Source organism: Apteryx rowi, unplaced genomic scaffold, assembly GCF_003343035.1.
Source record: "Apteryx rowi isolate R43461 unplaced genomic scaffold, aptRow1 scaffold_96, whole genome shotgun sequence".
Classification (NCBI taxonomy): domain Eukaryota; kingdom Metazoa; phylum Chordata; class Aves; order Apterygiformes; family Apterygidae; genus Apteryx; species Apteryx rowi.
The window spans coordinates 2,113,648-2,129,627 of record NW_020451271.1 but is presented as its reverse complement, the minus strand read 5'-3'; the positions used below and the strand labels follow the sequence as shown (position 1 = coordinate 2,129,627).

Here is a 15,980-nt window from a genome sequence, read left to right as displayed (position 1 = left end):
GCTTTTGAGCAGTATGACTCTGACTCATGCAAGCAGTTCACAGAGCCCTATCAATAGGTTTTATAAGTACGATCCTGATGTCTGCAGTACCTAAATAAGCATGTGTTTGAAAAAAATTAGTTGTGTACATGAATGCCACATCCTCCAGTTTTTCGTATTTTGTTCTTCATCTTGGTAGTTAACACAAGACTAAGTCTCACCCCAGATAATGTGGCTCCAGAGACGGATAGGTGTGTATCAGTACTTACAGCTGTCCTCTTCCTCCATGAAAATACTGATCACGTAGCAGGCATACACAAATCCAATCAGCTGCATGAAAGAAGAGGAAAAGCAATCATTAGAATACTTTGAACACTCATTAAGCTTCTGCTACAATGCTACATAAATACAGGTGTCACAACTGTATTTAGCAAAGATTTGCTTCCATTTTCTGAATTTATATGTAAATTTCAGTGCATATGATCACAAAAAGCAAAACTAAACAGACTGTCATTTGCTCATGCTGCATTATATTCTAAAATCTTTTCCTCTTTTCCAGACCTACTGAGAACATACATAGTATTTTGAGTAATACTGTTTGAAGACACTTGGATCTTGATGTTGAGCTATTATTTACATTCCTTTGTTTGTTCAGGACCTCTTGTGCTCACATGATTTTATCCATGTGAATGCTAGCCTCCTAAACACCTAACTTACATATTAAAAAGTTAAAATATTTATTGACTGTTAAGGAATTAAGTCATAGTCAAGTTATTACAGAATTCACAAGAGTGTCAATTCATGTTATATAAAGTGTCTCTGTGTAAAACTGCATGGCAAAAGTTTAATTTAGTATGTGAAATGTCATGATGCAGCTAAACTTTAAAGCATGTAAAGCAGGAAACACCTTATCAGCAAGGCCTATCAGTAAATCACATTCACTATGAAAGAAATGAACAGACTCATTTCCCCAAAGGACAATATCAGAAATATCATGCCAGTATTTTAACAGCAGCTCCCAGAAAAAGATCCTCCTCAACCTGTTTCTTGTGGCTTGTGCCACTGAGAGGAAGGGATTAAGATTCTCTGGAAAGGGGAATGGAAATTTTGCTCATTTGTTTTCCATGTAGATAAAATGTTTCCTTATGATTGTCACCAAGAAGGAGAAAATTCCATTGGGCAAGGAAAACCTATTAAACTGCACTGCCTAGACATATCCATGCCTGAGAAAATACTGTTTGTGCAGCTGTACTCAATTCACGTTATCTGAAAGCCTTGAAAAGATTTTCATGAGAGATTTCTAAAATAACCTGGAGATTAGTTTTTTTTTTTTTTTTTAATCCTTTTGGTTAGGTCCATTCAAAAAATCTAATTAAAATAGTTCTTTTAAGAGTGTCACAGATCAGCCATCTGAGAAAGAGGTGATTTAATAGTATCTAGACAGGTGTAAGCTCCTTTGGAGGTGCAGAGATCATTCCAGACTGCTTTCTCGCTCGGCTACGCCAGGAGCTTTCCAAGAGCCTCTCTACAGACAAAAAGCTTGTCTACACAAGGGAATTCGGGGAAGTTAAGATGAATTAACTAAAGCTGTAAAATCAATGCACGTAAGATAAAGTATATTAAATCCCTATGTGTCCTTTTCCATTCAGAAATAAAGTGGCCTTAGTTCACTGTAGCTTAATCCTCCTCCAAGGGATTAATCTTCCCCATGGAGAATTAAGCTACAGTACACTAAAGCCAAGTTATTTGTAAATGAGAGCTGTCACGCTGCTGTGGCACAGTCCTGCCACAACTTCCTCTCGTGGATATCCACCTCACTCATGTTTTCAGAAAGTGAGCTTGTGAGTTTAATCTAACTTTCCCTTCTCTTCAGCTGGCTGAAGTATCGGCAGCTTCCTTGGCATTTTTTTTCAAATAACATTGCATAGTCTTTTTCAGGTGGACATAATTTCACTGTACCGATGCTCTGAGCTAGCTGAATGCATAGCAACTCTGAAACAGGCACTGAATAACCACAGTTAGGACAGAGCCGTGCTTCGGTTAATAACTTCCGCAGGAATACACCCTTCTGCAGACTAGACTTGTCTCCAGATTTTTAAACAGAGTTACAGTCACCACAGTGTGAATAATTATATAAATGAATTAATTAAAACTTCTTCTTTTGCTTTATTGATGGACACACTAATAAAATATTTATTTCAACAAATTACTTTTGCTATCTTGATTAACACAGCTGCTGTTTAATTAATAATGTTATGCTCTTGCGAACCCATCCAGCCATCATGTTAATTGCCAATTTGCAGTGAGCTGGTTGATGTGCACTGCCTGGTTTCTTGATATTGGAAATGTTGGCTATTGGCCTGGCACCAAGTGATAGACTGAAATCTGYTGTTCCCTGATAACTAAAGAAAACATGAGACAATGACCTGAAAGATATTTAATTTGTTCATCTTGGTTTTCAATAAGCATTCAGAGGGACTATTGAACTGGTTAGAACAGGATGTCCGGGACATCAGGGGGTCTCCAGCACCTAATGGAGCAGATGGGAACCTTTGGCTTGATCCAGAGAAGAATTCACATGCCAAAGTGGGCTTGTCTTGACAATGTTGAGTTTCAAGACATAAAAGCCTTCTGGAATACCTCCACTGTCCACGGGACTGCCTGTCTTGTCTGCAGAATCCAGTCTAGTAAACTTCCTCAGAAGACACTTCTCTGCTATTCTGAAGGAAATGAGGTGGGAAGAGGTGGGAAGACGCTGGTGTCCCCCGCTTTTGTCCAGCTGCACAGTGGTACAGTACACATCCTGCTCTGGGGTGAATAAATAATATATAAAATACTCAAATATTTGTCACAACAAGAACAGTGTTCCCCTTTCAGGAGACCCTCTGATTAATCTTTCTAGTCCAGGGAAAGGGAAGTGAAACAGACTTAGCCAAGAAAATGGAATAAACCTCAGAAGCATCAAACATTGGCCATGGCTGGAAACAAGATACTGAGCGTTCCTGGGGAACAACCAGTGTTTTGGCACCACAAATCTTGTTTTTTAGATGACTAGCTGATAAACATTGCTCACATTCCCCAAATCACACTGATTAGCAGGCTCAGGGTTTGGGAAACTATTATCACCTAGATCAAACTGGTAGGGCCTTTGATGTGGACTGTACAAGGAATTTCTTATTAGTGGGACATGGGTACATTTATGTCAAGTTATTATCAAGACTTGCTGCATAATCTATTTTCTGCTGATAGCCTTAGGTAGAGGAGAAATTTTAGGCTCTGTTATTTTCTCCCTGTGCAGACAGAATAGTCTCTAGAGGAGCTAAATGCTTTAGCCTAACTAAAATCTCTAGGCTTAAGATATGGACATCTGCATGAAATATAAATGCCTAGTTTAATAGAAGTGAAATTAGATTATATAATTGTCCATCATTAAATGGTTAGAAACTATGAAAACTTGTAAGAAATTAAAAAAGCTAATCATCTGAGCAAATATATGTTCTGCTGCATGATTGCTTTATAAATGAATACCGCTATAATCTATTCTATTAAAAAAAAGAACCAATCTGAGTACAAAATGTATATTTACTTGCAAATTAATGTATTTTAATTGTTACCAGATAACATGGATTAACCTTTTCTTAGAAAAATAAGGACCAATGCAAAATAAATTAAAAATGATTATTTAAATCAAGGTTATTGTCTGCAGACTGAAATATTTTTGATTGAAATTGATGATTTAAATCATTTTGATTTAATTCAGTTAACTTGGCTTTATCATCATCATCTAAGGCCTTAAATTTCTTTCTTACAGTATATGATTGCTCTCCTATCCGCTTCATGTACTTTAATGCATGAAGCTGGTTCAAAGGAGATATGTCAGTGTGTACTGGGTATTTAAGATTACACAAAACTGTGTCCTAGGCTATTGGGTTAACCTTCAAGATCAGGTGTACAATAGGACACTTAGCTACTACACAGAGTTAAGCTACTACACAGAGTTTTGTAGGTATCATTACAAGAACACAGAACTGTCCAAATAAACTAAAACTCTCAGCAGGCTTGTCTGTCAGAGCAAGTATGCAATGTTATAGTAAAGCTAGATTTGCAAGATTCCTCAAATCAAAAAGATATGACTGACTATGCTTCATGTTCTTGTACAGCACCAGTCCACCCAGTTTGCACTCTCATTGGATATGGGTTTTCCTTGACTTCTTTTTTTGCTGATGACAGCTGACGAATATTTATTTCTCATCTATATCTGTGGCACTTGAGAAGTGCAACCTGGAAAACACAACTCTTGTTTTCTGTGAAATACTTCACTATTGTAAAATTTCGTACAAAGCTTAAGAAAGTAAGAAAGGAGAAGAAACTTTTAAAATAGGATGCTTATATGTAAACAGGGTGTAAGGTTCACAGCCTGGCAAGACTTCTTTAATGAAACTTCTACAATGAAAATATGTAGCAAGAGTTAATTTACTGTAGTAAAAAGGTAAAAATGCATTAAATTACAAATCATCCTCACTATCTCCTGACTAGTGTTATCAGGAGAGCTAACAAATTCTGAGGAAAGAACAGAACTTGACTAATTCATCTTCCTAGAAACCTATTTGCTACTAACATTTTTAATGTTCTGCAAAGAGAATTGTAAAGCCTTTTTCTTCATTTAAAGGCTATTAAAACCTTAAAGTAAACCAGAATAATGGGATATATAAGAGAAATAGGATATTATCCTAGGATCTCTGTGTAAATATGTATTAATTAATGAGTCAACAAAACAGAACTATGACTAAGATTATCAGGCAAGAAGAAATTATAACTACACATATTTCAAGATAATGACAACAGGTAAACAAAAATTCAATCTGGAGAGAAGGACACAGTATCAAGAGTAACTGTAAATAATTATGTACTATGGCTGCATGACACATTATATTAGAAAAATATTATAAAACTGTATATCGTTATATACAATTTCAAAGCAGAATGTGATTTTTGAATTAAAAGGAATGAAGAGATAATGTCAAAAGTATGTGATCATTTTCTAGAACTAAATGATGAAATTCACAAAATTTTACAGTGGTAGCAGCAGAAGCCCCAGCCTTGAAGTGTTTAGCAATCTAAAAACATAAAAGCACATGAATGACTAGAAAAACTGTCAAGAAAATGTAGCAGGATACGGTAGCAGCAACTTCTCAAGTACATTATGTTGTTGAAATATTTTTTCTTTCCTTCGTCTTCCTAAAATCTATTGGATTTGACTTGAATTAAAGTCAGGCTTTAGGGCCACTGTCTACCTATTTCAGCAGCATGACCCAGAGTCAGTCTGGTCTAGCCATGCCATTGAGAGCTGTAGTAAAGAGCTTCCCATGGGCTACAACTCAGGCCTTGAAGTGGATTAAGGAGCGAGTACTCTAAAAGCAGTGACAGGAACTTATGGGCACTTTTGTTTTATATTGGTAGGGGAGAAGCAAGTGAGCACAGATACTAAAATAAAATTATAATCTTAAAATATACAGAGAGGTTGCTGTTGGCCAATACTGCAGGAGATAATTCCTCTTGAACACTGTCTACTTAGTGCTGGGAGGTGAGAACAACATGTTGAAAAAGACTGCACCAGTGAGGCATTGTGTTTTTTAAAGTTCTGCCTTTTGTCTGCTTTTTCAAGTCCTGCTTTCAGCAGTGTCCCTTCCTCTTTACATTAAAAGTTGTATTTGACAATCTAATTTTCCCAAGCCAAGAGCAGAACCACTGTTACCTGTGCTTGGTCTGGAAATTTATTTCTCCAATAGCACAAACATATAGCTGTTCTTTAGGAAGATCTTAGGGCCCAGCCAGCTAAATGGACTTTCCCATGATACATCTCCCTGTTTCCTACCAGTTAAGAGGGAGGAATGCAGTTTTATGATACCAAGATGCGTCCCAGCTTGGTTAGGGCTGAGAAAAAGAGGTGAGGACATTGCATATTCTCTCTCCCCCTCTCATGTGCAAAGCTTAGTTACCACTTATTCTCCCTACTTTGTTTTTGTTTCAGGACCTTTAGGAAAAAATATCATATGTTCTTAGAACTTAAAGCTTTGGCTTAAACTGTTTAATCCAGCCTCCTCTATAGCACAGGTCACAGAATTTCAACTACATACTCTAGCAGCACAACAAGGTGATTGTCAGAGCATCCATCCCTCACAGACTAGGTTGGGGGACAGGTAATCCGATGAGTTACTTCCTCAGAAGGGCTCAATTACTGTTGTCCTTCACTCACACAAAAGCAAGAAAAAAGTCCCATGTATTAATCCTATTTATTTGATTGTCTATTGTGTGATGGGTAGGTTCTATGTTTTGAATGAAATGGAAGTCTCAACATGTAAAAAGGCTGAACACAGTATTTAAACATGCTGGCTAGAATACAGTGTGCCTTGCAATATATTAATCACTTTTTAGTGATTTAAGTGAGCACTGTGGAAGTCAATAGTGTAAAATAGAGGCAACCTCTTAACTAAAAGTTCAAGAACAGAATGAGGGAGAGGGAGAGGATGAGGGTGGTAAAAAAGGAGAGGAGGGAGAACTACATCTAAGTAAAAAAATCTAAGAAAAAAACCAGAGTTGGATATAAAAGCAAAACTCTCTAGATCTAGTTTTGCAGTGATTAAAGAACACAAAAATTCTCTTAAGAATGGGGTTAAAGGTCTCATATTTTGATTTACCCACTTGTCAGCTGAATAACAGGGACTGAGAAAACCCTTTATATTTGATCTTACAACAAGCAGATAGAGATAACTGACTTCTTTTATTTCTGTGAATCTGACTTTGTGTTATTTGTTTTTATATTTTATAAATATGTACTTTTATTTATTTTTACCTTAACTTGTCAGTTTAAGGATATTTTCAGTTACTTGCAGATGACAAGGAATTTCACATCTTTCAATAAAGCAAATTCAAATTCATGTTTGATGGTGTCTTGTAACCCAGAGTATTTCTTGAAGGTATCAATAGGGTAAAGACTTCTCCATTATGTTGCACGTGCCACTTTGGAAGCTGATAATGAAATTAGAAGAAAGGATGAAAGAAAAGTCTGCCAATGAGTAGAGCTAATGAAATCTCTTTAGCATGTGACAAGCTGCTGGGGAAGATTTCTGAATCCCGGGGAAACTGATTATGCATGTAGGAGATACCAAAGTATACTCCTTTCAGAGCTGCAGCCTACTGCAAATCTTGGATATGTTTTATCTGAACACTAATTTTAAAAATTTTCCATTGCTTATACTGCAATTATGGAAGATGTCAGTTGCTGATAGGACACTGAAAGGTAATTTTTCCCCTCCTTATGAGATTAAAACATGCATAATGATAGCATTATTTCCACTTATTTGTGGCAATAGGCACAAAGAATGCATTTTAATTCTAATGAGGCATTGTAATCTATAAGAATTATTTATTTTCCACTGAATCTTTTCATACTCTTCATGTACAAGATAAACAATACCTGGATGAACTTACTACACCACCACAAGGTAATGCCCACAGCACCGTAAGGTAGTACCTATTTAAAGACAAGCAAACTATGGCATGGGAATACAAGTGACTAGCTTAAGTTCTCAGTGAGGTGATTGTAACGGTAAGAATAGAATTGTTACACCCTGATTCCTACTATTCTCTAACCTTCTTTACAGATACGTCTTAAATACCTAGCTAGGATTAGCTAAGAGTAAAGACATTACTATTCTAGCTCATGTTAATCCACAAACATGGCTTGAAATTTATACAAAAAATATGAAAAGCTTTCCTGACCAACAGTTATGTCAGAGTATACCTCAGGGAAAAAAAGAACAACAGAAAGCAACTCACAGATAAAACCCAAGCCAACTTACTAGCTCATGTTAGGAAATGTTCTATGATATAATGAACTGCATAGTAAGATTTAATCTCTGCGTTTACCAGGCAGCTCTTATTCACTCCCTCCCCCTGCCCCCTGAAGAACACTCAGATAGGATTTTCAGGTGCTGYAGACACGGAAATGTACTTCAAAAGTAAGGTCCTTAAAGATTCGCACCAGCTTAGACCTGGCACTAATTAAATCACATAAAAAATAGGCTTGAATAATAACCAATATTTGGGTTAAATTCACAAGAGTGTAGAAACTCATATAAGGCAGCATGAATGAGCACAAGTTTTTAATAGCAAAACAATAGCAAAGTCTCTAGGGGACTTATGAACAGTAGTATACCACATAAAAGATAGGTAAAGATAAGAAACTCCTTCTAGTTTATCATTCTGATTTTTCTAATCAAATAACATCTGATGGGATGTTTATCAGATGAGAATCTGCCATATTCAAAACATAGAACAAATGATTCTATTTTGAGCCACAGTTGGGGCTGGTTTTGCCCTTTGAAAGAAACAATATTATCATCAAAAATGTGGCTGGAATCATGTGCTTGGCAGGTGGCATAGCAGCCTCTTCACTCAGCTGTAACATCTAAAATTGTGCAACACAAGTATTTTACAGTTGTAATCCAGGTAATTTTGAAAAACTCTTGTATGATAGTTTGTTTTCTTTTATGGCCATCCTACCCATTGTAGTTTTTCTCAGTATGAATGATATTGTTTAATTCCTTCCAGCTGCTACCCAAATGTGCAGTTGGAGGTACACACACACACACACATACACATAGGTGCCTATAATGATTTGTGAAGTGGCCTGCTGCGAGATATGAGAAGCAAGACTACCATAAAAACATAAATGTTATCAGTTTGCTCAGGTATTCCCAGTTAAACTGTGTGTTAAAAGGCTTTTGCGCTGGATTCCCACTGGGCAGAAAAGCTATCAAGAATTGCAGTGAAGCCCTGCTTTCTATCAGGCTGCTCTGCCTAAAGAATTTCAGAAGCTGCTTCTCCAGTCATATCTGACCTGGTGGGATCGCTTATACCACCTCTTCCTGGCACAATTGATACACTTGCAGTATATGGGTCCCTTACGCGAGTTGTGGCTTCATGCCCTTTTCTCTCCTGTTCCCTACCAACGACTCTCAGTTGATACTGCATCCCACTGCACCGTTGATCTTTATCTTTATCGTGGTCTGCTTCTGGAGCCTGAAGCCCAGGGTGCACCCAGAATCCACAATACTTTTCCAAGGAGTCTAAGCTCAGGCTGCAGTCAGGCAGTTTACATTCTCACTTTGCAACAAGCAGCACTGGAACCATTCTAGAAAGGACCTTGTCTCCAAATATCAATACAAAAACAGATATGAGCATCCCTATGTAGGCCCCTTTGTTGGGCCTACCAATGGCAGCTGCTGAATTGCCCCAGAGTCAACCTTCAGGATGCTTCAGCAAACAGGAGGCAAATTTGGCCTCAACTCCCACCTTGAAGATACTGCTATACAGTAATGCAAATGCAGCAAGGGAATGCACTCCTGGCAGGAGCAATTGCAAAAGGAGTCAAACCGGAAATTGTTGCCCTGAGAATATGCCTTGACTATAAGCAGGTATTATCTGAAGAGTGCCTTTGCAGAAGGGGAAAGCTTTGCTCCATATAAAAGCCTTTTGGAGGAATAAATGATCCTTCTGATATAGTGTATTTGGATTTCCAAAAAGTTGTTGACCAGATACCTAACAAGGGCTTCTTAAGAATTACACACTGTTATGTAGATGCTGATCAGCTCCTACATTGTTCATATATTACTATATTTTGGCTATTTACCAATCTATGAGATTAACAGGTTAATTCCTTTTATGCCATGATGCATAATGATGGAAATTATCTGTAGTGCCCTGTAAGGAATCATGCTCAGCCCTATGCATTTCAAAGTACTCATGAATGATCTAGAAACTGGGGTGAGGAAGTCAATAAACTTTGATGACAATGCAAAATTACTTAGGGCAGTAAAAATGAAAGTTGACTGTGAACTATTGCAGATGGATCTCATGACACTGAGTGACTGGATGATAAAGTTAGAGTTGAAATTCAGTGTCAATAAATTCAGAGTAACGCACAGGGGGAAAAACAACCATAACTACACATATACAGCAATAGGCTCTAAATTTGTTATTACCTCTCAGAGAACCGGTGAACAGCTCATTGAAAACATCAGCTCAGAGCTCAGTGGCAGTCAGAAAGGAGAATCGAATAGTAGGAGAGCAATAGAGAAGTAGATTACATCATTATGCCACTGTATAAATCCCTTGCGCCATGCATCTTCAGTGCTACATAAAATTCTTGTTCCTACTCATCTCGGAAAGCATGTAGTTGAATCAGAAAAAGTACACAGAAAGGTGTCATAGATAATCAAAGATATGGATAGCTTCAGAATAAAGAGAGATTGAACAAATTCAGCCTTCACCCTGGAAACGAGATGACTGATGCCGGAAGTATAAAAAATCATGAATGGCTTGGAAAAGATGAATACAAAATCATTAATCCACTTCTCATTGTATAAGAAGAATGGAAAATAAAAATAAAGTATCAGATCACAGACTAAACGGAGTACTTTTCAACACAGGTTAAAAGAAGTACATTTTCCACACAAATCATAATTTAACTGTGAACTCAGTGCTACAGGATGATGGAGAGGTGAGAAGTATAAACGGATCAAAAGCCAATTAGAAACATTTGGGGAAAAATGTTCCTCAAAGGCTTTGAAAAACAAGACTGCAGCTACAACAGACTTGTCCCAGGAATTCTGCATGCCTTTAATATTTCCAGAAGCTGTTAAGTGCCCACGTTTCCCACATTAAACACTATTAAATAATAAAATATTATTTATATTTGATAAATTAAACTGTTAGTCACATAGCTGGAAAATATAGAAGAATGGAACTCTGACTTCCATTGTGGGAAAGAGCTGAAAAATTTAGCTCTAGGCTTAATGTACGTGCTATATTTTCAACATAATACTTGTTGGATTAAAATGTATTAGTTGAATATTGGCCCCATTCTCGTTTTGGAATTTATATGAAATGATCCAGTTAGGTGTGTTAGTTATTCCAGATGAAATAGAAGACAAAATGTTAGGTAGTTACAGATAAAATATTGAGAACAGATATCAGTGATGTCTCTGATATCATGCTTGTTTACTAGGATTACTTTCAGCAGTTTATAATCCAGGATTTCCTTGCGGCTTATTCATCATGAGGAACATGTATTACAATCTAAGTTGGAGCCAGAAACACTTGTATTGTTTAGTTATGAGTAAATAGGCTACAAAAAAAGTCAAAATTCTTTATGGATTTGGTTCTAAAGTCATTAAAAAATCACAGACTCACACTAGTCCACCAATCTTTGTTGGTAAATGATCATTAATACTTAAGGATTTAAACAGCTGTCAGGAAAAAAAAAAAAGCCTCCTAAATGAAAGAAAGGATGTGTTAGATTAATCACTGCATTTCTAAAACATTATTTCTGCTGACTGTGGGACTCATATTCATTGCCTTATGCCAAAAACTGACATCAGTCTCCAGGTAAAGACCATACCTATGACCCGTTTGTATTTTTCAAATTTTTGGAAAATTACTTCATCCACAGTCAATGTAGCAGCTATGCTGAAATAAAAAGTTATGCACAGGAGCAAATTTCTTCTTTGACTAAAGGATTAAAGATTGTGCAGTGTGAGAGAAGTGATCTCTATGCATTATCCAGAATATCATCTGTTTGGTCTTGAGAATTTACCTGAGAAAACCATCCTCGAATGCAGGTACTTAGAAAAAAACTGTTCTTTTGTTATCTCACTTATTTTCTGACAGATTGGCCTGCAGAATGCAATTCCTTCTTTTCTCCATATAGGTTCTCAAGGAAAAAATTGGTAAGTTTGCTAAAACCTGAAAATTTTCCTTTTCATTAGGTATATTCCTATCGTCTGTTTAGAGATATTCACAATTGTGTGATTTAAACTTCAGTAGGACTCGTTCTTTCTTAATTTTTCTCTGCTTTTCTTAGGGATATGGATAATACTTTACACATGTGCATGTGAAAATGTTTGTGGTTACAGAATGACAATCCCACAGGTCCACAGCATTAAACATCAAAGACTTAAGGCCTGTAACTTATATGTGCATTAAATATTTAGAGTTAAAAATAATTATCACCCAGAAACAGCTATTAAGTTGACCATGATCATTATCTCTTTTAATTTAGTAGAAAGATTTTATGCTATTACACAAAAGAAGAAACAGAACAGTAAGCCAAAATATTTGGTAACAATTAGATTTAAGAGAGAAATGGTAAAATAGTAGGTTCACTGTGACAGAGCCAAGGGACTCCTCTGTACTGGGAAATACCTAATAGCCAAAGCTCAATAGTCAAAGCACCAATACTTAAGTCTTACATAACTGTGACCTATGGCTCCTTATGTCTTTCACATACTTAGGCTAAGACTGTATTGATCACTAGTATAGTGCTAAGCAGGAAAGAAAATGTCTTTTTAAAGAAATACCAAGCAATTCCTTCCAGTGGTGTTACTATCATTCAATCTGATTATCTAGCAGTATAATAGCTGGATGGAGTGAGAAACTTAACTCACTGGTTCATTGACTCAATCTTATTTGTAATTTTGATTTGATCATATGTTCTGTCCTTTCTATTAGCTGAATTGTAGTAGATTATCTTAATGATGTCCTTGTTTAAGTATATATTTGTTTGCTAAATGTTTTAACAAAATCCATAACAACTTTATAGAACAAGCTGTCCTCTCAGATTGCAACATGAATCATGAACACAGCACAGTTAACAAAAACACTTACAAGCCACTTGGCTCTGTGTTCAAAGTGATACCTTAACAGGAATATTTCAGAATGGATTAACGGTGCATTAAAGAAAACAGTGCAGTACAATTCCCCAAATTATTCTGAAGAAATAAATCATTTTCAGATATTCCTTTTAAGACAAATAGAGCTAATGCATTTTACCTTGAGAAAAATTTTAAATACAAATGTTCAATAACTTTATTTTCAGATCTTTGATGTATTAATTTAAGGTAAGAAGAAACTGTATATCACACCTGTTGATAGATTATAAATTATTCTAAAGCATAATGCTAAAATGTCATTAATCTCTTTTATATTTGAAAATATTTCTGACTGACTACTTTTAAAGATAGAAAGTGAGTCATTACAAACCAGTATAAATAAGTTGGCATAATACCATAACTTACAAATACTGTCTAAACAGCTATTATTCATTTTCAGGGAGTAGGCAATTATTATTCTATATGGAAAAGGAACATACACAATTTTAGCATAGGGCTTGTGGAACCCTTATTTAGCTCTAATCAGTTTTGGGCACCCAATGAAAACCTCATCATTGTTCATATTTTTTATAAACTTCTAATATTCTCAGATAAATACTAGCATTTGTTTTAAAACAACAGTCATTTTGGCTTCTATATGATTTCTCTAAAAGTTTGTATCATCACTGTGAAAAAAGAAATTTAGGTATTCCTTATATTGCTTTATAGGTAAGAACTGATACCAAGAAAATTAAAAAATCTATATGATCTCGTTCGCTTTCATGCAGAAATTCCTATGAAAGGAATTAGATTTCCTTTGGAAAGAAATAATAAATAACATTGAACAGGAAAACATCTTGGATTACAGAAATTTTGAGCTATTAGAGATTATGATTCTATGAGAAGAATGAGAACAGTGAAACACAGACAGTGAGCATCCAGGAACCAGATCTCAGTGACCTGAGACAGCAAGTAACTTCTAGGAGCAAACAGGTCTATCAGAAAGAGGAGATCAAGAAAGCTGGCAGACTGACTGAAAGAGAACAAGCACAAACTTCTCCAGTCAGAAGAATAGAAAGTGATTGACTTGACTCAGTGATGGTCTCTTGGATGACCCACATACAGATTAGTACAGACAAATATAAAACAAAAGTGTGTAGGGACAAATTCAGAAAGGTCACAGCACAAAATGAGATACAGCTAAGAAGAGGATAGAGCACAAAAACATACTCAGTGACATACTACTAACAAAGATCGAGCTAAAGCAATGAGTTGTCACAGTCCTCAGTGATGTGACCCTGAGGCTGTAAGTACATGTGGCAGCAGTGATTATTTTCCAGAATGGCCAGGTCACCCATCAGCTTGCCAGCGCACTGCAGCTGCGCCAACAGTTGTTTCAGCCTACCAGAGGTGTGGGTGTGAGCAGTTGGGAATAAAGCTGGGCCTGTGTTAAATAACATTGCCATCAAGGGAATGAATATGGCCTTGAGACGGCTGAAGAATTAAATGTCTTTTTTTTTTATTTCCATCTTCAGTAGAAAGATTAACTGTGGTCAAACAAATAATGCAGCTGACACAAGGTATGACAGACTCAAGTGAGAATAAGGAAAGAACATGTTAGACATCATTTATACAAATTAGAAATCTGAAGAAATTCTGATTTACTGGCCCTAATGAAATTTGCCTCAAAGTATGTAAGGGACTGATGGATGAAATCTCAAATATGTCAGAACATTTTCATGAGAATTTGTTTAAAACAGGAGAGGCTCAAGAAGATCAGAAAGCCAAAGATTGTCACTATCTTTAAACAGAGATAGGAAAAGGAAAGGGAAGCAGAATCCACAGAATTATATTTCTAACTCCAATTACCAAAAAACTTATTGAAATAAAGAATCAAATTATTTATTTGTAAAAAAACAAAACAAAAAAAACATACTGGTAAGAAGGCAAAGTGATAACTAATAGTCAGCATAGATTTGTCAGAAACTGAATCATGTTAAACCAAACTTTTTAGGAGAGGTAACGGGTTCTGTGGTTAGGGAAGAAGCAACAGATGTGATATATCTTGATTTTAGTAAGCATTTTGCACTGCTTGACATTCTTACAAGCAAACTATGAAAATATTGTTTAGACCCAACTACTGTTATATAGATTGAACAACTGGCTAGAAAATTGCACTCAAAAATGGCTACCCATTGTTTGCTGTCATATTAAAAGACGATAATCAATTGGGCTCTGTAGAATTCCATCCTGGTCCAGTATTATTCAGTATTTTCATTAATGACTTGGTTATTTGAATAGATATTATGTCTTTTACATTTCCAGATGGAAGCAAGCTGGCAGGGGTTGCAAGCCCTGTGGAGGACAAGATTAGAATTCAAACAACCTTGATGAACCGATAAATGGTCTGGAAAAAACAGAACACAATTCAGTAAGGCCAAGTGCAGATTACTATACTTAAGTAGTAATAACAAAGTACTCAAAGACAGAATAGGGTGAGCAACAGGCTACACAGCAGTTCCAAAGAAATAATGAATCACACCCCAACCACAACTTGAGAATGTCATACAGTTGTGGAATATTCAGATGTCACACTGGAAAGCAAAACTGAACTTCAAGGTGAATCAGCAATACCCTAGTACTCAGCACCAATATGACGCCAGCTGACAGACCATGCATATTTTGGAGATTTCCCTTCAAGAAAGATGTGAACGAGGTGGTGAAAGTTCAGATGAGAATGATACAGGTGATCCAACATCTAAAAAACATGACCTCTGAGGAAAGCTCGTAATGCTAAATTACACACTTTAAAACTTCTGGCTCTGTGAGACTGTGTATGTATGCTATGTGGTTAACTCACATCATTCATTTAAAGTTTAAGCGCAATGAAAAAGGGCTTCTTCAGACTGCTACCATCTAAATTACATATCAAGCAATTTTATTAAAAAAAAAGAATAAATTGCTGTCAGAGGATAAAAATCTTAACAGAACTTTTCAGCTTCAATTACAGCATGAAACAACTACTAATATCAAAAGACTCAAGGATTTTCATATTAGTAGTTTAGGACAGCATGACAGATTTTTTTGTGTGTGTCAGTAATGATGCATACTTCTTGTGGAATCCCTATCGTAAGAGGGAAATCTTAAGGAAGGCAAAGTATCTTTTTTAAAGGCCAATACATGAAAAAGATCACTAAAGTAGTTATAAATGTAAGCAGGGTATAACTTTGCCTAATATCTATAACAAGAACAGATGATATGCAAAGCAGAATCTAATTATTTAAGGCT

At 36.1% G+C, this 15,980-nt stretch overlaps 1 protein-coding gene across 1 annotated transcript in view; it reads right to left on the bottom strand.

Moving 5' to 3' along the window:
• Positions 1-237: 237 nt before the first annotated feature.
• The window catches only part of NKAIN3 (sodium/potassium transporting ATPase interacting 3), a 339,777-nt gene continuing 324,034 nt past the window's right edge, over positions 238-15,980 (bottom strand). The window contains exon 5 of the mRNA XM_026054704.1: positions 238-309. Within this exon, the coding sequence (XP_025910489.1) occupies positions 238-309 (72 nt within the window). The remainder of the gene's footprint in view (positions 310-15,980) is intronic.